Source organism: Saccopteryx bilineata, chromosome 2, assembly GCF_036850765.1.
Source record: "Saccopteryx bilineata isolate mSacBil1 chromosome 2, mSacBil1_pri_phased_curated, whole genome shotgun sequence".
Classification (NCBI taxonomy): Eukaryota; Metazoa; Chordata; class Mammalia; order Chiroptera; family Emballonuridae; genus Saccopteryx; species Saccopteryx bilineata.
In genome coordinates, this window is record NC_089491.1 from 311,811,364 (window position 1) to 311,834,816 (window position 23,453).

Here is a 23,453-nt window from a genome sequence, read left to right on the forward strand (position 1 = left end):
CGCATTCAGCCCCGTGATCCGGTTGGGCCAAGTAGGGCAGCAAGCCGCCAGCGTGCGTAACACGCCTCCGCAGCGTGACGCACGCGCCGCTCCGGACGGCTGCGCGGGCTGCGCGGCGGGAGGAGCGCCGGGGGCGGCGTGCGGGCGGAAGTCGACGTCCACGGACAGCGAAAGGGAAGGGAGACGCGGCTGGGCGCGGCGCTGCACGCAGGGAGACCCGCAGGAGGGCGCCGTCTCCTCCCCGCCCAGTCTGCTGAGAATGGAAGTGACGACAGCAGCCGAGTAGGTCACTTCCTGCTGGGGTGGATGAGGAGGAGTCGGAGACACCGCGGAGGAGACCGGACAGAAGACGGACCGTGCTGGGGAGAGGTGAGTCCTGGCCTTGCCGCCCCGGCGCTGCGGGTGGACCTCCTGAGTCCTGGCGGGGACGGCGTCCTTGTGGCCGGGGACTCCTGGCGGGCCAAGTCTCAACCCAGTGGGCCTCACCCAGCGCGGGGGGCGGGGGAGGAAAGAGGCCCCTGTGGCTGAGGGGCGACGGGGACCCAGGGCATCGTTCGGGCCACGGGGCGAGGGAGACCCGGCCTGGAGCAAGTGGAAGCGAGGCTCTGGGGACCGCTGGCCGAGCCGGGGCTCCGCAGCGCTTAACTGCGTGCTTCACTCTTCGGGTGGTCGGGATCTGACGAAGAGCGAGGGGCCTTGGGGAGGGGGTTGCCGAGTTGGGATGAGTGGCCCTACTTGGACAGGGTCCGCGGAGTGAATTTGTGAAACAGTTGCAAAAGTGCCTCCGGGCTCCTGAGAGAGGGACCTTTAGGAAATCGGGAGCTGGGGTGTCAGGGAGAGCTTCCTGGTCAAGTTACTGTTGCAGCGGTTTGGACCCGAGTCTTGGTGGTTGAAGGCATGCCTGTGGCTGGATAAAGGCCCTGGAGTCCAACCGAGCCATCCAGGAGTTAGAGTCCAGGGCAGCATCCTGGAGCCTTGGGGAAATTAGTGTTTTTCCTCCCTCATTGTCACAGATGGGAGCAGCTGAAGAGGAAGCTTTCTGTCTCAGCTCTAAGGCCTTGTTATTGTGTATCTTGTGCATGTGACTGTGTCTGTGTTTGTGTTTGTTTTCTTCTTCCCTTGGGGTATTTATCTCATCCTCATTCCCCTGTAGTCTTACAGACTAAAATATGCTGGCTTATTGTGTATGGTGAGGGGGAAAAGATCAAAGGATATAGAGGAAGCCTAGGTTAGATGAAATTTACAGGATTAGGAATTTGTCCCCACTCCACCCTGAGGCCGCTGAGGATCCACCCTGGGAAATACTGAGAGTAGATCTTCCTTTTCCTGCCCACATCTTCCTCTGGCAGTTTCACCCTTGCCTTCTTTCTGCTAAAGGATTAACTGATACAAAGCTGCTTGCTGCTAGGAAGAGGAAATTTATTGAACTGTAAATCTGGATGGAGTGAATTCAGATGGCAGCAAGACTCACTCCACTTATTGGACAGAGGTTCTCAGAAATGCTTGGGTTTTTGTTTTTGGTTGTTTGTTTTTTCCCTTTCTTTTAAAGGGAGGAAATGTAAATATTTTCTCCAAAAGGTTCTGGTAATGAGTATGTTTCCTATATACAGTAACTGTACATATGGTGTGTTTACTGTCTGTGTCCCAGGGTGTCTTTCAAGGAGGGGGCAGTTTCTGACTGGGAGTTTTCCTTCTCCCATCTCATAGAATTCAGTAAAATAAATCAAAACCAGATGTTCTTTCTTGAGTGGCAATCAGATGGTTTGGGTTTTTTTCACTCCTCTTTAAACTGGTACATCTGGGTGAACTCAAGTGTGTATATCTTGGCATCTGGTCCTGTCTAGTATAGAAGACAAACTGATTTGTTTTAGCTGCCTCTTTGGATCTGTTTCACTGTACCCTTACTTTCCAAAGGACTGATCAGGAGGAAGAAAGCAAATATTAAAGATAGTGTTTACCCTTTGTGGTTTAAAGTCAGGTGAAAGGTAATTATGGGCTTTGAAGCTGATGACCTGAGGACCATCATTTGATGACTTAAGGATTAGCAGTGTGGAGGTGACATGTTTGAAAGAAAGAGGGTTACATAAAGAGGAAAAGATAAGGAAAAGGAAGTTTGGGGAAAGGCTGTGCTAGAAAACCTTGAGAAGATAATAAATAATAGCACCTTAAAGTAATTGATGTGGCTTGTATCTCTCAGCAGGAGGGTGAAAATGAAAGCAGGCTGTAGCATCGTGGAAAAGCCAGAAGGAGGTGGAGGTGAGCAAAAGTGAATCATCTCTGGTGTACTTGGAATGCCCCTCTGTGGGTTTTTTTCTCTCCACTTGGGCTCTGTTCACAAATGCCAGACTGTGACTGACAGCCTCTTGACTGGGTGGATACTGCTAGGACAATTGTAGGCTTGTTTCTTGTGTATGCATATCTAACATGTCTGGTCACCACACCTTTATCCCAAGTCTTAGAATCTCTTTCCTGTTAGAGATACAGTTCTAACTTTGGAGGTAAGGGATTTTCAGCTATATTTTCCTAAAACATTAGTTTTATCTTTTCTATTCCCTTTGGAACTTTCATGCCCTCCTAGAAAGTAGGCATGAGATTTAATAACGTATTAAAGGGTGAGAGGTTAGGATATTTGAGTGCTCATCAGATTTGGTATTGCCATAAGGAAAGGTAACTTCTCTGTACTTTCCTTTCCCTATTGTGTTTGGCCTCAGCTGACCGAAAGGGTGTTTATGGCATGTTTGCCCAGCACTCGAGAGATTCTGAGCATTGGAATGTGAAGTCATGAATACTGGAATGTATGTACCTAGCTCCTAACAACTTTGATCTTGCCTTTTCATATTAAAGGGTATCATTTTCCTGACTGGGCTTATAAAACAGAGTCGTCCCCAGGCTCCCGGCAGATCCAGCTGTGGCACTTCATTCTGGAGCTGCTGCAGAAGGAAGAGTTCCGCCATGTCATTGCCTGGCAGCAGGGAGAGTATGGGGAGTTTGTCATCAAGGATCCAGACGAGGTGGCCCGCCTCTGGGGCCGCAGGAAGTGCAAACCACAGATGAATTATGACAAGCTGAGCCGGGCCCTCAGGTAACAGAAAGTATCCCCAAATCCATGGTGTCAACAGTTTTGAAAGGAGACTAAGCAGTTGATGAATGTTAGGTAAAAAGGGTATCAGGTGACAAGAGACTACACTGTTTTAAGTCAGTAGTGTGTAGCTTCCAAGTGGAAGTAGAAGAGCTGTTGAATCTGAGTAGCAGAGGCACTGGAGGAGAAAAGGCCTATCTTTGGTTATATGTAGGAGGGAATTCCAACATGGTTGATATTGGCTTCCAATGGACAGCAGGTTCTGCTCTGTAGTGGGTAAGAGTGTGTCATAAAACATGGATTGTAACTCATTTATAATCCCAAAGATTAGTTTAGCCTTCCTTATTGGAAATCTATTAGAATTTCTCTTCTTTAGGTTCTTCTGAAGGAAACTAGAAAAAGAGTGAAGCAAACATAGGACTCACTGAATGGTACTGACCTAGCTATTTAGGAACTGTATCTGTGAGCTCAGTTGTCAATCCATAAATTGCTCCAACATATCCAAGATTGATCTATTAGTTTTCTCAGGTTCTCTTTTCCACTTGTCTGTCTTTATATTTCATAACCTTTAGCCCCTAAAGGACCAGAAGGCAGTTTATAACCTGTACTAATGAATAGATATGAGGCTGACAGTTCTAGGTACATTTAAAAGTGAAGCAGGCCAAGTTGAGTGCTGTTTTCCAGATCAGGGTATATCATTGTTTGACCTGCCACCATAAAACAGTTCTCCATTCCTTTGTCTATGGCCTCTGGCCTCTAGACTGACCACATCGGGTCTCCCAAGAGATTTGTCAGCCCCTGCTTGGATAAAGCAGAAAAGAGAAACTACGTAGTGACATAATGGAGCAGAAAAGAAATGTACTGTAGAATTGAAACTAGAGAGAGAGAAAAGAGGTGGTTGGGGCTAGGATAGGTGTTCAGGTACTTAAAGGAAGATTCTTTGTAAAGCTATAGCCCAGGATCAGAACTTAGTTGAAAATTGAATGAGAAAAGTAAGCTCCTATGTCTCCCAGCCCTAACCTGAGGGCAGATCTGCAAGAGAATGATGGTGATGTTTGCAAGTAATACTCAGAGCAAGAATTGTTGCTCTTAGTGATTACCTAAGTGTATCAACCGTCAGTAGGTAGAAGATAAATTGACATGCATTCCTGTTTTTACAGATACTATTACAACAAGAGGATCCTTCATAAAACAAAAGGGAAGAGGTTTACTTACAAATTTAACTTCAGCAAGCTGGTGACGCCCAATTACCCGTTCATCAACATTCGGTCAAGTGGTAAGATGCAAAGTTTCTTGGTGAGGAATGAATTTTGAGTTGAAAAAGAATCCTAAAAACCCAAGTCTAAGACTGGCATGTTTAAGAGATTTTTAGAAACACAAATAATGTGACCCTTTGGGTTGCCTCTGCTCTTGCTTAGGTGTTTCTACTCATCTCATACCCAGAGCAATAGGCTCTGCAGTATCAAGATAAATGTATTTGGTTTGTTGTTTTGGTTCCCTTCTCTGCATATTATTTGTAATCTCCTAGATAGTATTACACTGTCCCCATTAGGAATGATGTTCTGTGGGTTTATGTTGATCTTTAAGTTCAGAACCCAGAGTTTTAACACCCTACCCAGTGGCTTTTTCATAGACAAGAACCTGTTTCTAAAAACTTCCGATTTTCTATGAAACTACCAAACTCTCTCTTATCAAGTGAATATCATCAAAACCACAGTATCCTTGGTCACAGAAGAGAGGTTCATATGTTTGCAGTGAAAAGCACTGTCTTTGATCTATATCAACAGTTCCTCAGAGATCAAGACTCTAGAGCCTTCTCTCTTATGTGCAGCAAGGTTTCCCCTCTGGGATCTCTGGTGACAACTTTTCATCAGAGCTCTTCACTCAAAGCAGAAGGCAGTCTCTTATAAGAGTGTGTTTGTTGATGCAAATCATACTCCTGCCCAAGAAAATAGATTGTATTAATCATTTTCTGACCAGCCATCAACACTGTCCTTGTGGCATTGTATGTGAAGGCAAAAAAATATAATTGTGATTTTGCAGTATTACAGCTTCTAATAGAAAAGTTGGAAATAGGCTGAAAAATTAGAACGGGGGTGTGGCTGAGAGAATATAATGCTGAGATCCATTGCAGATACCTATTTGCTACACACAACAAGTTAGGGCAGTTTTAGCTTGATGCTGCTATCATTACATTTCCATCTCTCATTCTGTAGCCACTCCCTCCTGTCTCTGGGGCATACATTTAAAAAAAAAAGTGGTATTGGAATGCATCTCTAATTACAGCCTGTTTTCTTTCCTTGTGCCTGAGGGAGAGGTGTTAGGAAATCAAACCTGTTCTAGCCACTGGAATCCCATTTCCTCTATTTTTCACTCTTGCTCCTTCCTTGTACACCTAGAGGAATTAGGACTCTAGATGGCTATACCAGCAATTTTGAAGATTGTGTTGGTGTTCATACCCCTCCATACCACTCCTAAGAAGCTTCGTTGATGGTTCTTCTGTTTTGCACCCATTCCTGTCTGTTGAAAACCCAAAAGACCAGCCATTGGACAGCCTGGAATGGGGCATCCATCAGCCCCTGGGAGTAATGTTTTTCCCAGAGACAAGGAAATCGGGACTCTGACTCTATGAAGACTGGTATAGAGACCTAACAGTAGTGGCCTGGTACAACCCATTCTGCCTAAGGGCAATGGAACCAACATTGACCTTCAGCTAAGCTCAAGACCCAATCAGAAGTTACAGGGAAAGCAGAGTAGTGTGTATTTCCTTTGGTAACATTGCTTGGTTGCTTACTCCTCGACACAGATAACTACAAAGAAATAGTCATCTGTTCAGAGAACTTTTACCCAGATAGAACAAATGTTGTTTCAGGTTCTTTTTATGACAAAGAAATAGAACATTTTTTAACATCTACTTAACGAAGGTACTTTTGCTTAGTGTTTTGTGAATTATTTCATTTAACACTCCTAGCCAGGTACAGTATATGTCTCAGTATCATTTTACAAATGATAAAATTAAGGGTGACAGTAAAATCAAAGATTGATCAGGATGGACTGAATACAGTTACCTGTTGAACAGTTTTTCAGGAAGCAATTCCTGAGATTAAGGTAATGAAATCTTGCTGTAATTAACTAGGATCAGCCATTCTTCCTCAGATTGGGATTCATTCGTTATTAGTCAATAGATGATGTGTTAAGCCCTAAACACACACACACACACACACACTTTACAGGAACATTCTTTCTCAAGATATTTAAAATTTAGCAGGAGAGCAAAGATACCGTATTTCCCCATGTATAAGACGCACCTTAATTATGGGGCCCGAAATTTGGGGGGGAGGATTACATAAAGTTATTAAACTCACGTTTTATTTATCATAAAATTCATACATCTCATTGTCAAAACTCCCATCCATTAGCTTGTCCTCATCTGTTTCTGATGACAAATCACTGTCTTCGTATATTGCCTAGTCCTCAGTACCATCTGTGGCATTTGAAATGCCACGCTTCTACAACCACTGTATAAGATGCACCCAGTTTCTAGACCCCAGATTTTTGGGGGAGGTGCGTCTTATACATGGGGAAATAACGGTATATGAGGTTTGATACAATTCAGATTGCAGAATGTGATAACACTCTAAGAAGTAGGGCTATATGGATTTAAATCTTGGAGGCCAGGGAAATCATGTGTAGATAGTGGATTGATAACAGTTGGGCTGTTTGATCTGTGTGTTTTTTAAAATGAGGCAGTACATACTGGTTATAACACTCAAATAACAGAATATTTTAGAGTAAAAGTAAAATGAATGCTCTTCCTTCTCCACAATGCTACTCACTGTTTGCAATTTAAAGAACTTAACATTTGAATAGTGTTGAAAATACTTCTATATATAGTATCTCATTCTTACCATTAAAAGCATCCTATAAAATACTGTATTAAATATATTTTAAATGTTTACTTGTACTTCCATAATAAACAAAAGAAAGATATAGAAGATAGTAGTGCAAGTGATAACTTGTCAGAGTGTGGGTGTGGGACATACCACTTCAAGGATGAACTTGAAAGCTCATGCTATGCCCTCCCACCCCTACCCAAAGTTGTTTATATAAAGCCTTTGTTTTGGAAAACTTTAAACCTAAGGAAAAATTGGAAGTAATAGAACAGTGAACACCAATATATCCTCCCACAATTCACTAATCATTAACATTGTTGCTATACTTTATCCCTTTCTATTTATATATGCTTTTTTAAATCTTTTGAGATTAAGTTGCAAACATTATGATACTTCACCCCTGTGTACTTTAGCACGTATCTTCCAGGTACAAGAATATTTACCTCCACATTACACACCCAGGAAGTTTAGCATTACTCTAATACTGTTATCTAATATGTGTACTATATTCAGATGATACATGCTGCCTGACCTGTGGTGGCTCAGTGGATAAAACGTCAACCTGGAATGCTGAGGTCGCCAGTTTGAAACCCTGGGCTTGCCTGGTCAAGGCACATACAAGAAGCAACTACTACAAATTGATGCTTCCCACTCCTTCTGCCCCTTTCTCTCTCTCTCTTTGTCCTCTTTATAAAGTCAATAAAAAACAATACAAGTAAATGATACATGCCTTTTAAAGTTTTTATTTTTGAACCATGATTATTTCTAATAAATTACTGAGAGTGATGCCTAACCATACTGTATCTTATGCACTGTTTTGTTTTTTCTCCTTATATCACTGTACTTTCACTTATTTGGATTTTTCTAATTTTTTTCTTTGCCCTGTTTTTCTTTGCCCTTATCTCTGCCTCAGAGTATAAAGAGCCCTCCTCACATCATCAGTGTTAGAATTTTTTCCAGGAGCCCACCCTGAGGTCTCAGCCAGCACACCTTTCTTATGTTCTATTTATTAGAAGGGCCTTTGGGGAGTTAATAAGTTATGAGCCTTTCAGGTTGAAGCGTTTAACATGGTATTGGTACCTTAGAGCTTCAGATTTTATCAGATTTGGGAAAGGTCCTGGATTTCACCCAGTCTTCTCAATGCTTGAAAAGCATTTAAAGCAGGGTGGGAATAGAGATCATTATGTAAAACTTGTTAGAGAAATATAGATTTGGAGAGATTGAAAAAAATTTAATTTTTTTTTTTTTTTTTTTTTTTTTTTTTTTAATTTTTCTGAAGCTGGAATCAGGGAGAGACAGTCAGACAGACTCCCGCATACGCCCGACTGGGATCCACCCGGCACGCCCACCATGGGGCAACGCTCTGCCCACCAGGGGGTGGTGCTCTGCCCTTCCGGGGCGTTGCCATGTTGCGACTAGAGCCACTCTAGCGCCTGAGGCAGAGGCCACAGAGCCATCCCCAGTGCGCGGGCCATCTTTGCTCCAATGGAGCCTTGGCTGCGGGAGGGGAAGAGAGAGACAGGGATGAAAGCGCGGCGGAGGGGTGGAGAAGCAAATGGGCGCTTCTCCTGTGTGCCCTGGCCGGGAGTTTTTTGTAAAGTAGTGATTATATATCAGAAATTATAAAAGTTATACCATAAGAACTTAATACATATATGACCTTTTTTGTGTGCGTGTGTGACAGAGAGAGGGACAAATAGGGGTGGGCAGACAGGAAAGGGGAGAGGTGAAAAGCATCAATTCTTCGTTGTGGCACCTTAGTTGTTCATTGATTGCTTTCTCATATGAACCTTGGCTGGGGGCTAAAGCAGAGTGAGTGACCCCTTGCTCAAGCCAGCGACCTTGGGGTTTCGAACCTGGGTCCTCTGCGTCCCTGTCCAGTGCTCTATCCACTGCCCCTCTGCCTGGTCAGTCTATGTGACCCTTTTTTTAAGAATCTGTTTTTATTCTTAAAATATGCTTTGTTCATGTTCATCTATGTTTGGTACAGGATCTTTGTTCTTTTAATTTATTGCTTTACAAGCATGTCATTTTTTATTTTGTTTGTGGGTTTGGTGTTTTATTTTGTTTTGTTGTTGCTGATTGCTTTACAGACATGGCCAGAATTACAAAAATAAGAAAAGACTGTTTGCAAAGTTGAAAATTAAAACAGGTGAAATATACACAGTATTTAGAGTTGCAGAGGAGAAAAGGCTCTTGTATCCGTTCATTCATTCAGCTAATAGTTATTGAGCACCTACTCATTGTTAAGCCCTAACCAGCTGGAAATCTAGTTATGAATAATCAAAGGGAGGTCCCTGCCTTCATGGAATTTACATTTTAGAATACAGATAAACAAGTAAGTCATATTTCAGATAGTAAAGAATACTGTGAAGACAAAAGTGAGTAAGAGGCTACAGAAAGATGGCAACTAAATTGAGGAAGCTGAGCAGTAGTTACTGGGAAGACATGGAGCTAAGAGATTCAGTCCAGCTGGAGTGTTTCCTGTAGGTTTTAAACATCTTGTACTTATTTAGCATGTAAGTAAAAGTGCTGATAATGAATGACCGACCTCTGAAGTAGCCGTTTCTTTTTCACTATCACAGGTGTGGTTCCCCAGAGTGCACCACCAGTGCCAACAGCCTCTTCTCGGTTCCATTTCCCACCTCTGGACACTCATTCTCCAACTGGTGATGTGCAACCAGGGCGGTTCTCCACTAGCTCTCTCACGACTGCTGGCCAGGAGTTGAGTAATGGCACTGATAGAAAGGTGGAACTTTCAGAGATGGATGAAGGCTCAGCCACTGACTGGCGCCGGGGCATGGATCTCATGTCCTCTCGGAATGCTGTTAGTGGCGGAGGGATTGGCCTCCAGAAACGCAAGCCTGACATCATGCTTCCTCTGTTCACTAGGCCAGGGATTTACCCTGACCCCCACAGTCCCTTCGCTGTCTCTCCAGTCCCTGGCCGAGCAGGTGTCCTTAATGTCCCCATTTCACCAGCCCTCTCCCTGACTCCCACTATCTTCTCCTATAGCCCATCACCAGGCCTGAGCCCTTTCACCAGCAGCAGTTGCTTTTCCTTCAACCCTGAGGAAATGAAACACTACCTTCATTCTCAAGCCTGTTCTGTGTTCAACTATCATCTGAGTCCCCGAACATTTCCTCGTTACCCAGGGCTCATGGTTCCACCACCGCAGTGCCAAATGCATCCAGAGGAGTCAAGCCAGTTTTCTATCAAGCTGCAGCCCCCACCAGTTGGGCGGAAGAACCGGGAGAGGGTAGAAAGCAGCGAGGAGTCAGCACCTGTCATCACTCCTACCGTGGCTCCTGTCCCCCCAAGAATTAAGGTAGAGCCAGCCTCTGATAAGGATCCTGAGAGTCTCAGGCAGTCAACCCGAGAGAAGGAGGAGAACTCTCAAGATGAGGGTACTGTGCCAAGCAGGACCATAGAAGAGGAAAAAGGCTTCTTTGCCCGCCCAGTAGCGCCACCTGTCTGGCCCTCTGTACCTGTTAGCACCCCAAGTGAAGAACCCATAGAGGTAACTGAAGACAGTGAAAACAGGCCTGGGAAAGAGCCCAGTGCACCTGAGAAGAAAGAAGATGCCCTGATGCCCCCCAAGCTTCGATTGAAGCGGCGCTGGAATGACGACCCAGAAGCCCGAGAGCTGCGTAAGGATGGCAAGTTCCTCTGGAACGGGTCAGGACCACGGGGCTTGGCAACGGCAGCTGCTGACGCGTAGAACTGGAAGTGGATTGGGAGCTGTTTATACTATAATCATATACATGTATTTATGTAGCAAGATTTAAGGGTGGGGGGAGGGGGGAGGGAATTAGACTGGTTTGATCATTCTGGGGGCATAGACTTGTATTTTTATGTTTTGGGGATGGGATGGGGCATCTTCTGTTGTAAATTAGATGGGATATGAACACCCTTTTTTTCTGGTGAGTTGGACATGGGGAGGGTATTGAACTGAGAAAAAAGAGCCTCTAGTTCCTGTTGAGGCTGGTACTTTCTGAAAAACTCCCAAAGGGCCAAGATAATATTTGGTCCCATGATTGTTCAGGTTCCAGACTTCTTTCTTTTCTACTGTATTTATATATGGAAAGCCATTAATGAGTTTATTTTGCTCTGAGAGTTACATATAAACGGGGAAAGGGCACGGTTAGGAGGTTGAGCAGTGAGAGACCATTAATACTCAGTATTTGCCTGAGATGTTTCTTTATACTTATTTCAGAGAGAAAATAAGATAATCTCAATTTTACTGGGGTGGGGGTTTGGGTATTCAGATGTTGCTCTTTTTCTTTTTCCCTTTGTTGTTTGGCAATTTTTAAAAATCTTTTCTGTTTTCATGCTTTCATTTTTCTTTCAAAAGGAAAGGAGAGCATGGTTCTGTCACTTGTGCATCATCCACAGCTGCTGGGCAAGCGTAATTATGACCCCACTACTCATCAGCTGCCTGCGTGGCCTGGGGCATCTGGTGATGGGCGGCTATTTTTTCTGTAAAACATGTTTTCAGGAATTATGAACCATACTGCCAGTTAGAGTCGGGCTGGGAGGCAGAGGCACTGAACCTGGCTGCGTGGGAGAGACAGGAAGCCCTGCTGTGAATTTTTTGGACTTTTCACCTACTTCACCTGTTAAGAAGCCATGAGGAGTTATAAACTCTTGTTCAGGGAGAAAAGAAGAGGGCAGAAGGAAGTAACCTAATGCCTTTAAAAACAAAAACACAAATGACCTTTATTTTCCCTTTTCCATCGTGAGTGTAGGGAGCCAAACTAGAGTGTGACTGTAACAAGTTCATTGAGAAGCATGACAGTGGTGAAGTTGTATTTTTGTTATGTCTGGTTCTTTATTTTTTCTTTAAGTCAAGCCTTAACAATGAACATACTTTAACATGATACGGGTCTGGTCTGTCAAACCTATAAAAGGGCATGAACAGCTTTTCAGATAATCCAGGAATTTTGAAGCATGGTTAAATTTTGAGCTACTATTTAGTCATGATGTTATTGGGATGGATAGCAAAAAGGCAGGATTGTGGGAATTAAGAACAGAGGATACCTAGAAATGCAGTAGCTGTGAGTACAAGTGGATATTTGTTGAACCTGAGGAATAGATAGGAGATAACAGAAGGCAGCCAGATGCCAAAAGGCCTGGTATGAATGAAAGTTGGTGCCTATCCCATTGTGGCATTGCCTTTTTTGCCATACCCATTTATGATCAATTGACTATCCTACATGAGACTCGAGTTTACAGAGGGTGAAGAATTGTTTTTTCATGGGAAATTCCCTTCCATCGAGTTTGAAGGAATGGGAAAGTATTGATCTATGAGAGAAATGGAACCTGGACTATGGGCAGAGAGAAGCCACAGCCAACTCTGTGCACATGTAACTATGTAGTGTGTGGAAATACCTAACTGTGGCTCAGCTCCACCTGGCATCAGGGCAGCAAGGAGAGAAGTAACTCCATATCTGATAGGGGCTAGGATGTGGGCACAGGGACACTGTCTAGGAATGGAGAAATTCCTGACTCCACCTCAGCTTAAGTGAACTCTCTAGACTAAGAAGCATCAGAGGGTTGTCTTTTAATGTTGAGGGGGGGCGTCCTTTGTAAACTGGAGAGCATGTATGAGAGGGTCTCAGGAAAGGTTAGAGCAAGTGAGTTATTAGATGGCTTGGGATGACTTGAGTCCATCATGCCATTTTGTTTTTTGTTTTTGGCTTATTCAAATTCCATGAGTGACTTGTCTTTCCCTGGGAAAGGGACTGACAGAGCAGTCCCTGAAGACTCAGGCTTTGGTCAGGCTGCTTTTGGTTGGTTTTGTTTTTGTCAGTTTCTTTCTCTGCACCTCGACTTACCTCGAATCAGAAAGCAAGCCCGGGCATGTGGAGGAGGGAATCTCTTGTCATTGCCCGATCTAACCAGGGAGGCTGGCTGGCCACCCTCTTTGTCTACTAGAGGGGAGGCCAGCAGGTGTCGGTGTTAACTCAGGAATAGAAACATGAGGCCTTTAAAATAAGAGGAAGAGAAATCCATGATGTATACCTGTAATCCCCTAAAACCCAAGTGCCAGAATTAATTCCTAGATGCTGCTTCTGTTTGAAAAATAAGTCACTGCTTTTACTCTTGAAAAAAATACTCAAAAAAGTCCAACTCCATGAAAATGTTTTCTGGCTTTGAAGAATTGTTTGGTGTTTAACTGTTTCCTTTGATTGCCATTCCACTAGTAAATTGTTGTTCAGTTTGCACAGCACACTGGGGTTGGGATGGAGGGAAGGGTCTTTATACAGAACCAAACTTGGGCTTGCTCAGGAAGTAGACCGGGGAATATGGAGGTAGGCCATTCCTGGCGTGAAGGGATGGGAGGTAGTTTTTTCCCCCCAGCCTGCTCCGGGCAGCACCTGTAACCAGCCTAGCATAAAGCCAATCTTTTTTCTCTTTTGTGAGCATCCTATCACAGCAGGTAGAAAAAGGGGGACAAAACCAGACCTATTTTCTCTCCCCCAGGTTTTCCAAGTTTTGCTGTGCCAAATGCTTAAAAATTTGCAAATATAAATCTTGAAATTTTATTAAGAGCTTGTTCATGCAAACAGTTTTATGTTTCAACTATTGAAAATAAAGTAGTAGAGGTCAATGTTAAGGGCATCCAGCCTTGCTGAGCTTTTTTTGTTGTTTTCCTCTCAGAGAATGGCTATGAGTGAATACAAACAATTCACCAGTCCCTTCACCTCAGTTTTCAAGCTGCACTGCATTAAACCCAACTCACTAACTAATACAGGAAATTACTACACCCTAGTCCTCCATGGGCCAAGAAACTTTCAGAAGCATTAAAAATATAGTTGAAGTTTTTTACTTCTCACCAGGCGGATTGAGTGAGTTGGCTATTTGTCCCTTTTTTTTATTATTTATTCCATAATTATGTTTGTGTTTTTTGTTTTATAATAGTAACAGAATTTTAATTTTGTTAAAAGAACTTTGATCCAGTCTTTCAAGAACTGTTCCATTTTTATTGTTGGGGAAAAAAATGTTACCATTTAATTTGTTTTGAAATATTTAGGCATTCTTTGACTTATAAAATTGTGATGCAGGGATTTGTGAGTGAGATACTCACATGTGAAAGATTACTTCACTAGTTAGCGTAAGCAAAATAAAGTGTGTATATGTACATAAAATGTAAGTAATCTTAACTCCATTGTGCAGTGCCTTTTAGATGTCCCGCTTTCTATAAAGTCTTCAAATTTTTGCATATATATTATATATATGATGTAATGTTATAGAAATATATGTATAATATACATATTTTTTCCAGGGGTATCTGATAGCTCTGTATTTTGTTATGGAAGTTGGAAGAAAAAAAGTATTTTACCTCAGAAATTAAAGTTAAATAAAAAGAATACTTTTAAGTAATGTTTGTAGAGTGTTGGTTTTGTCGTTGATACACTGAGCCGTGGTGGTTATGCCAGAGATTTTGCCGAGTCTGCTAGCTCACCCCCCCCATCCTTGTTATTCCTGTTGTATTGGTACCAGCATAGTGAGGAGGTAGGTCTCCTAACAGTTTTGGAGTGTCAATGTCCTTGAGTCATTGGCTACTGCTAGATAAAGGACAACTGAAGCCTGAGACACAAGTTAGTAGGGAAATTTCTCAAGATTGAGGATTCATTAAGTGTAGATGCAACAGGCCACGCTTTGTAAAATGTCCAGAATAGGCAAATTCATAGAGACGTAGATAGTGGTTGCTGTGGAGAGTGACTGGTAATGAGTCACATTTTTGTTTGGGAGGTGATGAAAATGTTCTGGAATTAATAATGATAGTTGTACAAGTTGAATAAAATAAAACCCACTGAATTACAATATTTTTTTTTTCTTTAGCAAGAGAGAAGGACAAATAGGAAGGTAAATGAGAAGCATCAATTCTTTGTTGTGGCACCTTAGTTGTTCATTGATTGCTTTCTCATGTGTCTTGACCAGGGGGTTCCAGCTGAGCCAGTGACCCCTTGCTCAAGCCAGCAACCATGAGGTCATGTCTATGATCCCATGCTCAAGCTGGTGACCCAGCGCTCAAGCCAGTGAGCTGGGGTTCGAACCTAGATCCTCAGTGACCCAGAATGATGCTCTATCCACTGTGCTACCGCCTGGCCAGACTACATCACTCTTAAAAGGATGAATTTTATGTGAATAATATCAGTAAAGTTAGTTTTGTTGGTTGGTTTCAGGTAGGTGGCAAGCCAATGTTAGGAAAACCTAATATATCCCAGCAGAAGAAAGGAATGCGGAATAGGATATCTTGGAGTATTGAATATCACAATACACACCCTAAGAAAAATGGTGCCAGACTGGTAATCTCTTCACCCTTGAGATAAAGTGGTCTAAAGATCCCAACATTTGTAGGATCACAGGCAGGTGTTAAATTTGACTTCCATGAAAAAGAGTCCTGTGAGGAGGGGAAGGCGGAACGGGCAAACTAGGAAGAATTACGGAGAATCTGAGGAAATGCCAAAAATTTTACATTTTATTCTGCTACTAATGCCATCCCCAATATTTTGCAAAAGTGTTTGTGCTAAGCCAATGAGCATGAAGGTCATTGCCCTGAGAAACTGGCCATTTTATATCTGCTCAAGAAGGCTATTCAACGCATTTAGATGGTAAAAAGTGAAGTGACGGTGGCTGACAGATTGATTTCCTGAAGCAGGCCAAGCCAAGCTGGGAATGGATTTGGATGCAGAACCTCCTGCTGGGAAAGCTTCCTGCTTCTTTCCCCTCTTCCTGCTGCTGAAGGCAAAGAGAGACCTGTTGGAAGTGAGGTTGGATATAGTTTTGAGATCAGGATCCCAGGTATCTGGTTCTGCCACCCTCTTGATCATTCAATGCATAGAATTAGATTACTATTATTCTAATTCTGAGCATACTGGAAGTGAGTGACAGTAAGCAGAGGGGGAAAAGTACAGAAACAGGTGGGGTCTGGGGGTGAGAACACTGAGGGGAGAGAGGGTGATGGGAAAGGCTTAGTCTCAGAACCTGTCAAGATAGGTGAGTAGGGGCCTGGCCTGAGTGGCACAGTGGATAAAGTGTCAACCTGGAAATGCTGAGGTTGCCAGTTGGAAACCCTGGCCTTGCCTGGTCAAGGCACATGTGGGAATTGATGCTTCCTGCTCCTTCCCCTTCTCTCTCTCTCTCTCTTCCCTCTCTAAAATGAATAAAGTCTTTTAAAGAATAAATTTTTTTTTAAAAGATGAGTAGAGAATAAAGCTTTAAGTGGTTCTCCATTATTGCCCTGTTTATAGTCCTTAGTTTAGCTTAGAAGGCCCCTCATCATCTGTCCCCTGCTTACCCTTCCAGCCTCATCCCTAATGACACACATGCATGTGTACACACTCTCCCACCCCTCACAAGGCTGAAGTGCTGCAGCCCCAACAGCCAGTGCACAGAGATCAGTTGCCATGTGCCCGGCATGGTTAAGGGCTTCTCCTATTTTAACTCATTTAATCCTCATAAGGGGAACACTGAGTCGCAGAGACATTAACTGGTATGGCCAGGGTTCTAGCCCCAGTACCTGTGCCTCAACCACTCTGCCATAAAGCCTCTCAACCCTGCTGAACTGCTGATCTGGTCTGACTTGCTGCCTGGAACACCCTTTTTTCCTCCATTCATGTGGCCAGTTACATCTTATCTTTCAGAATTCCACTGAAGTCTACACCTGAAGGGGCCATTCCCGGGCACTCCTCTGTGTTGTGCCACAGCCAGTGTTGACCTCTGCACCACCACCCTTCCATACTGTTGTCAGTACACTGCTGGTCCAACTCTCACAGGTTGGTCAAGCAGTCAAAGGCTGGCATGAGGGTCAGCTCACCTTTCTTCAGTGCCCAGCACATTGCCTAGAGCCTAAAGATGCTTGATAAAAGTTTTTTGGACAGATAGATGATAAAAAAAATATGCACAAAGGAGATTTGATGGTTGAGATAGATGATGCAGGTTTGAAATAAGAGGACGGGGAAGACCTGCTATCTCAAACATCTGCCCAGTTCACCACACCAACACTTGTCATGGCTTCTGCTCCCCTCCGCTCACAGCTGGGTGTGTTAACTCCCTGAGTAAGGGAGATAAACTGGAACTGGCTCTACCCATAGTCCCACCCCTGCCATTCTTCTGGCCATTACTTGGGCAGATTACAGAAACTTTCTATGCCTGAATTCCCCAATTGTATAGGATTGTCTTTAGGATTAAATGATGCATTTAAAGCATTTAATACTCAAATCCGTTTTTTTTTAATAAGTGACCAAGATGTTTTTGTGAGGCCTCTCTCTACCTTCATGGCTCCTGTCCTCTGTGGGTCTCTGTGCCTGCACATCACTCTTTCACTGACCCCACTCCTTCTATGATCTGTTTTACAAGTGAGAAAAATAAGGCCCATAGTGATTTAAATTGGTCTCCACACTCTGAATCCCATACTTTCACTATTTACTACTATGAATTTCTAAAGCAAAGGTAAAGACACTTTCTCTTAGCCTCTAAAATCAGACATACAGAATTGGAGATATCGTAGGGGACCCCAACTTGAGGGCAGGAGGCGAAGCCAGCACCTGTGGTCACACAGGCTCCAGGAGCTGAGCTATGGGACTGACCAAGGAGGTGTAAAGATGAAAGATCAACCTTCTAAGAATGCAGCTGAGCCCAACCCTGACTGACAGGACCCAGTGGAAGTAGCTCCAGGATCTGGGGATCCAATCAAGGCAGACAATGGGGAGAGTGCAGCCCGACAATGGGAACTGAAGGTCTGAATCCAAGAGGCAGCAAGCTTTTGCCCCAGAATTACTGCCTTTTCCCATTGTCAGGTGCTGGCTCCACCCCAACTCCAGCCCAAAGACTGGTCTAGAAAAACACTCAAAACCTTACAACCTTGACTCCAGAGAGCTAAGGTCCAGCAAGGGACCTCTTACCTAGAGTCCTGCAGGGACCACATCAGGGAAGGGAGGAAAGGAGGGAGGAGAATGGAAGGACCATTGTCTCCAGAAGGTAGAGGTCAGTCTTGAAACCAAGATCCTAGCTCGAGAGGCAGGGCATTTTGTTTCAGTGTCATTAAAACTTCCTCCATTTTTCCTCCAGGTACCTAAAAGAGAAACAGGTGAGAGGGTGAGAAACCAGCCATAATATGGTGGGGAAGGGTTGTTTTATTTATTTTAATTTTTATTTACTGATCTGAGAGAGAGTGAAACATTGATTTGGTGTTCCACTTTTTCACTGGTTGGTTCTTGTATGTGCCCTGACCAGGGATTGAACCTACAACCTTGGCCTATCAAGCCAATGCTCTAACCAACTGAGCTACCCAACCAGGGCCATAATGTGGTGTTTTGAGCTATGTCTTCTTTGCACGACTTTTGCTCTTTGGGCATTAGAACTAAGTAGAAGGAAAGGAGAAGAGAAACTGAGGTTTGTGGTTTTAGGCTATCTGCAGAATATCAAAGGTAAAGCAAGTTTATTTTTATTCTCACACGCCTGGCCAAGCTGGAAAAAATCTTTATCTGCACTTGTTGAAATTTTGCTCTTCTGCTGACCAACTCCTTCTACTCCCATGTTGAAAATAACAACTAACACTTGTACATTATGTCACTTAATCTGAGTTAACTTTTTTGATCCACAAAATAGCACTCTGCAGAACATACCATTATCATCCTCATTTTGCAGATGAATAAAACAAAGGTCAGTGACGTTAAGTGAATTGCCCAAGGTCAACACAGCTAGTGAGAAACACAATCAGGCTCACCCAGAGTTTCTGACTCCAAAGTCCAAATTTTTTCTCCAACACCTCCCTGTCTCTCAGAGGTGAGGGGTGGGCAGAAGGAAGGGGGTGGGAGATTGGGTTGCTTTAAAGAGGCCCCTGATTTCTCTAAGGGAACCTTATGGAATCATTGCCGGTATGAGCTCCCCTGATGGACCTCCAGGCCAGAGAGAGAGAGGTACACATACATACTTTCATTCACTCCTAAAACAAACATGGCAGGCCGCGTGCTGGAAGACACAGCAGGGTCCTGCTCTCTAGAGACTCACAGTTTAGGTAGGAAAACAAGCCAACTTAACGAACTGAAATACAAGGCAGACTGTGGCAAGGTGATGACAGTCATTCATTTATTCAGCTAACGTTTCCTGAGTGCCTATTGGATGCCAGGTTCTGTCCTGGGCATTCACAGACAAATAAAGACATTCCTTATCTGCCAGGATCTTCCAGTCCAGCAATGATGGAAGATGAGTAATCAGGAGGCTCTGACTCCTGCTCCAATGCTCTTCCCACAATGCTACAGCCTTTCTCTTCATTCTCCAGCAAGCTGTGACTTTCCTGGTTGTCAGTCTTTAATACTGATTTGGGCAGGGGCAGGCAGGCATTCAGGTGTTCCCACACATTGAAGGAGTTCTCACCACCACACTCCTTCTAAAAATAAACCAGAGCTCCAAGACCCTCTTTTAAACACAGGCAGCCCCCAGATGGCCTAGTGCCTTTCACGGTCAGCACTCACAGTGTCACCGTTGGATCAGCAAGAACCAGGGTCCTCCTCCAGCTCCCTGCCCCCAGAGTCCAGCTCAGCCTGCACCTAGCATGTAAAGAGTGGTATCTAAATGGAATAGTTAGTTTGTACTACCAAGAACAATGAAACAAAAGGCACAGCTCCCTTTCCACTCAGGTCAGGGAAAAGACTTCATATCTGCAAAACCTAGTTCTTGTCTTTAGAAAGTGCCTGATAGGGGAGAGAGGTGGAACCACCTCCCCATACCTGTCCCCAGGGTACAGCTCCGGGCAGCTGGCTACCCAGCTGGCTTGGGCTGTGGACCCCAGTGAGTGGGAAGGGGGCAGGGGTGGAGGAAAATGGAGAAAGATGGGGAGACATCAACTTAGAAGGGCTGTTGAGAGAGGGGGATCAGTTTGAAAAGGAAAGGGAGATAAAGTGGAAAGGAAGTCTTAGATGGAGGTGGCAGCCTTTGAGGAACCCGAGTTCAAGGCTGGGATGGAAGGCAGACTTAGAGATGATCTCCAGGGTTGGGGGAGTGGGGGGGACTCAGGTGGGTGAGGGGGGCTGCAGCAGGGGTAGTTAGGGGAGCAAGAGTGAGAATACAGAGCAACCCCCAGCCTCCTGCCCAGGATACTGATCTGCTAGATTATTCCATTTCACCCATATTGATCAGGTAATTTTTTTTTCTCAGCTCTCATTTGATCTCTGCCTTCTCCTGGCTTCCCCTTCTCTCTACCTCTTATATTTTCCTACCAGCCTGACTGACATAGGGCTCCTTAACACAGAAGATGATAGATAGATATAGATATAGATATAGATATAGATATAGATATAGATATAGATATAGATATAGATAGATATAGCTATAGATGTAGATAGATATAGATATTAAAGATACAGATAAAGATTAGATACAAATATAGATATAGATACAAATATAGATATATAGATGATATAGATAGATATAGATATAAATGTATGTATATGTGGTAGGCAGTGAGACAGGTATGATCACAGCGGGTACTAAGGGCCAGGCATGGAGGGCTACCCGGGCAGAGAGCCCCAGGTGCCTAGCAATGGGCAAAACTGGGCTCCAGGGTAACCTTTCTTCACCTGGCATATTGTTGGTCATGTGGGTTAGACCCTGTTAGCACGGGAGTGAATTGGGAGGGTGGAGAATAGTCCTTAAGCATTAAGCCCTAGAGATAATATCTAGGCCTCAGTTATGTTTCAGCTCCAGGCCCAGAAAAGCAGCAAAACACACAGGAGAGGCCTCTGTCCTGCGGGCACCCTCCTGATTCTGACTCTCAGAGGCACCAGCAAATGCCAGGAGTAGCCCAGAGCGCAAAGATTCTTAGCATTGGAACTCTATTTTCAAAGCTTCTACTGAGAAGCCAGTTTATAAAACAGATAAAAGACTGTATGGCCCCCAAAGACAGTTTAATCTTCATGGTTTTTGGTGTAACTCCTTCAAACACCTTTAAGGTGCTTGAAGGGTCAATGTCAGGGCAATTTGGAAAGCGCTGCGTTGAGACAAAGCAGTAGGGGACAGCTTTCAGCAGAGACCCTGCAGGAGTGTGATTTGCTGGGCAAGGCTCACCTGTGAGGCCCAGTGCAGCAGTTCCCTGGAGAAGACAGGAGTAAGGAGGGAGGGATGGGGCTGAGAGAAGGGACAGCCAGAGAGCTAAAGGGGCCCCTTTCTCATCCACCCGCTGACAGGAGGACAGCTAACGCACTCAGGAGTAGGGGCAAAGCAATGAATTTCATCCAAAAAAGTTTCTTAAGAGAAGACTCCTATGTGCCAGGCACTGAGATAGGAGCTATAGATTCCATGGTGAATATAATAAATGAGGCTCCAATCCTCCCTTGGACTTTTAAAGACTCTAGGACATCATTATAAACTAGCTCTCCCTCCCAGATTCCTGACCCTCTACCCTACCAATGCCCATAACCTAGGGCTATCCAGGCCCCTTCCCTGTTCCCTCTGAGGGAGGGAACCCACCTGGCAGAGAGGGAAGGATTCAAAGCAGGGCATCTGCACACACGCCACACGGGATAGAGTGTGCAGTGGGTGCGTGCAGGAGGGTGGGAGCCTCCACAGACGCTGCCTGCTGGCCAGCAGCATCGCTGTCTGCCAGTGTTCCCCTCACAGCTTAATGTGACACTACAGCCGAGTTTATCCATGCAGCGCAGAGGACAACCCCTCCTGCTTTCCTCCTATCCTAGTTTCTGGAGTCACTCCTCTGTGCCCTGGGGAAGTTTCTCCTTTAGTCTAACCAGCATTCCTCCTCCTGCTCCCACAGCCTTTTTTTTCTAGCTCCTCTTCCATTCAAATTCCTCAATCTTTCCAGCTTCTCCTCAGACCCTCCTACCCCAACTTTCTCCCATCCTAATTCCCAGACACCTGCTCTGCTATTCATTTTGGCCTCCTTGTATCAAGGCCTGGAAGAAGTATGACCAACGGTCCTGGTTTGTTTGGGACTGTCCCAGTTTCAATACTGACAGTCTCACTCCGGGGAAACTGCTCAGTCCCTATCTGGAAGGTAGGTCCTTGCCTAAGGTCTAGCTCAAGGGACCAGATTGGGGCATGGTTTGGATGCAAAAATACTAAGAGGCCAGCAGCATTTTCCCACATGTACAGGAGACAAAGACAGGCACGACCACAACCCCAATGCCACAGGCAGATATAAATACAGTACTACAGACTACAGTCTCCAAAACAGATCCCAGCCCACATACCCAGAAGCAGACACCCACAGGAACACAGATACACACACTCAGGCTCACACACTCACGTTCCCAGAAGTAGCTGTGCTTGGACACAGAGAGACACACACAGAACACGAACAACACATGCTGGAAACACAAACACCTCCTCACAGACACATGGTCGCAGAGACAGACTTTATAGAGACATACAGGACACACATCTGCTAACAGAGACAGACACACATTCTGACACCCACACAGACCCAGGCACACAAAGGGGCCTTTACCTGCAGCCGCAGAATAAGCTGATCAACAAAATCCAGAGCTTTTCTCTGTTCTGCCTTGGAAATACCCAGAGGGCTTGGGAGGTGAGCCCAGCTCGCCCTCACCTGAGTGGAGACGATGGCCTGCCCAGGAGGAAGGCTTCAGACTACAGGCAGTGGACCCTGGCCTGAGCCTTACTGAGCCAATAGCATTTGCCCCAACCCTGCAAAAGACTCCTTCCAGGCTTTGGTTCCCTACCCAGTCCTAGTGCCAGGGCTGGGGACAGTTCTGAGACCAGTGTTTCTGGAGAGGGGGTCAGACGTGGAAAGCCCTTGCTCCCTCTCTTGGGGTTGGCCGGTGGGGGTAGAGAAATGTGAGTGAAAAGGGTTTGTTACTGGGAGTCTGTGGCCTTGATTGGTATCGATCCCCACATGTCGCCTTCGGTTGCCACTAATGGGACATGAAGAGCCTCCACGGACAACCACAGCCACTGGCTAAGCAGACACACACATACACACACACACACACACACACACCATGGAGCCTCCCCTCCCTCTAGCCCTCTTATCTACATGCTGCATTCCAGGGCTGCTTCCCTTGCCTCCTGTTCACCTCCTCCTCCATCTCAAGCCTCTCCTTCCCTCTGCCTCGCCTACTCCTTCCCCTAGTCCTCTCCTCCTCCCTCTTCTCTGTCTCCTTAAAGCTAATTTTCTGTTCCATCTGAAAGCTTACCTGGCAATTCCTTTCCTTTTCCCTTTCTGGCCACGTGGAACCTTATTCCTCTATTCAGAGGTGTCCCTTTTTCCTCTCCTCCTTTCCCCTCTTCTCCCACCTCTGAATCCAGTCTCAGTCAGCCCCACTGCCTCTGTCCCTCTGATGGGGGGCATACTGGACCCCATCCTGTCTTGGGGAGCGGCTGGGGGATTCAAGAGAATAAGCCAGTGGGGATGACCCCTCTTGCACCAACAGCTGGCGAGTAGTGTTTATGAAGGGACATTCTCCTTCTGTCACAATTGAACTGGCCAGGCAGAC

At 44.8% G+C, this 23,453-nt stretch overlaps 1 protein-coding gene across 2 annotated transcripts; it reads left to right on the forward strand.

Annotated features, from left to right (window-relative positions):
• Positions 1 to 228: 228 nt before the first annotated feature.
• LOC136326193 (ETS translocation variant 3) lies at positions 229 to 11,576 on the forward strand. 2 transcript variants are annotated; one of them, XM_066261761.1, is made up of 5 exons: positions 229 to 369; positions 2,201 to 2,256; positions 2,845 to 3,082; positions 4,240 to 4,355; positions 9,558 to 11,576. In XM_066261761.1, the coding sequence occupies exons 2-5, from the start codon at positions 2,211 to 2,213 to the stop codon at positions 10,691 to 10,693; spliced, it is 1,536 nt and encodes a 511-aa protein (XP_066117858.1). In that variant the 5' UTR covers positions 229 to 369; positions 2,201 to 2,210; the 3' UTR covers positions 10,694 to 11,576. The 2 variants fall into 2 exon arrangements, with proteins under 2 accessions (XP_066117858.1, XP_066117857.1); XM_066261760.1 differs by having other exon boundaries at positions 264 to 369; positions 2,198 to 2,256.
• Positions 11,577 to 23,453: the final 11,877 nt, after the last annotated feature.

Coding starts and splice junctions, on each gene's coding strand:
- LOC136326193 (XM_066261761.1), top strand. CDS start 2,211: ATGAAAGCAGGCTGTAGCATCGTGGAAAAGCCAGAAGGAGGTGGAG. Junction 2,257..2,844: donor AAAGCCAGAAGGAGGTGGAG/GTGAGCAAAAGT, acceptor TTCATATTAAAG/GGTATCATTTTCCTGACTGG. Junction 3,083..4,239: donor AAGCTGAGCCGGGCCCTCAG/GTAACAGAAAGT, acceptor CTGTTTTTACAG/ATACTATTACAACAAGAGGA.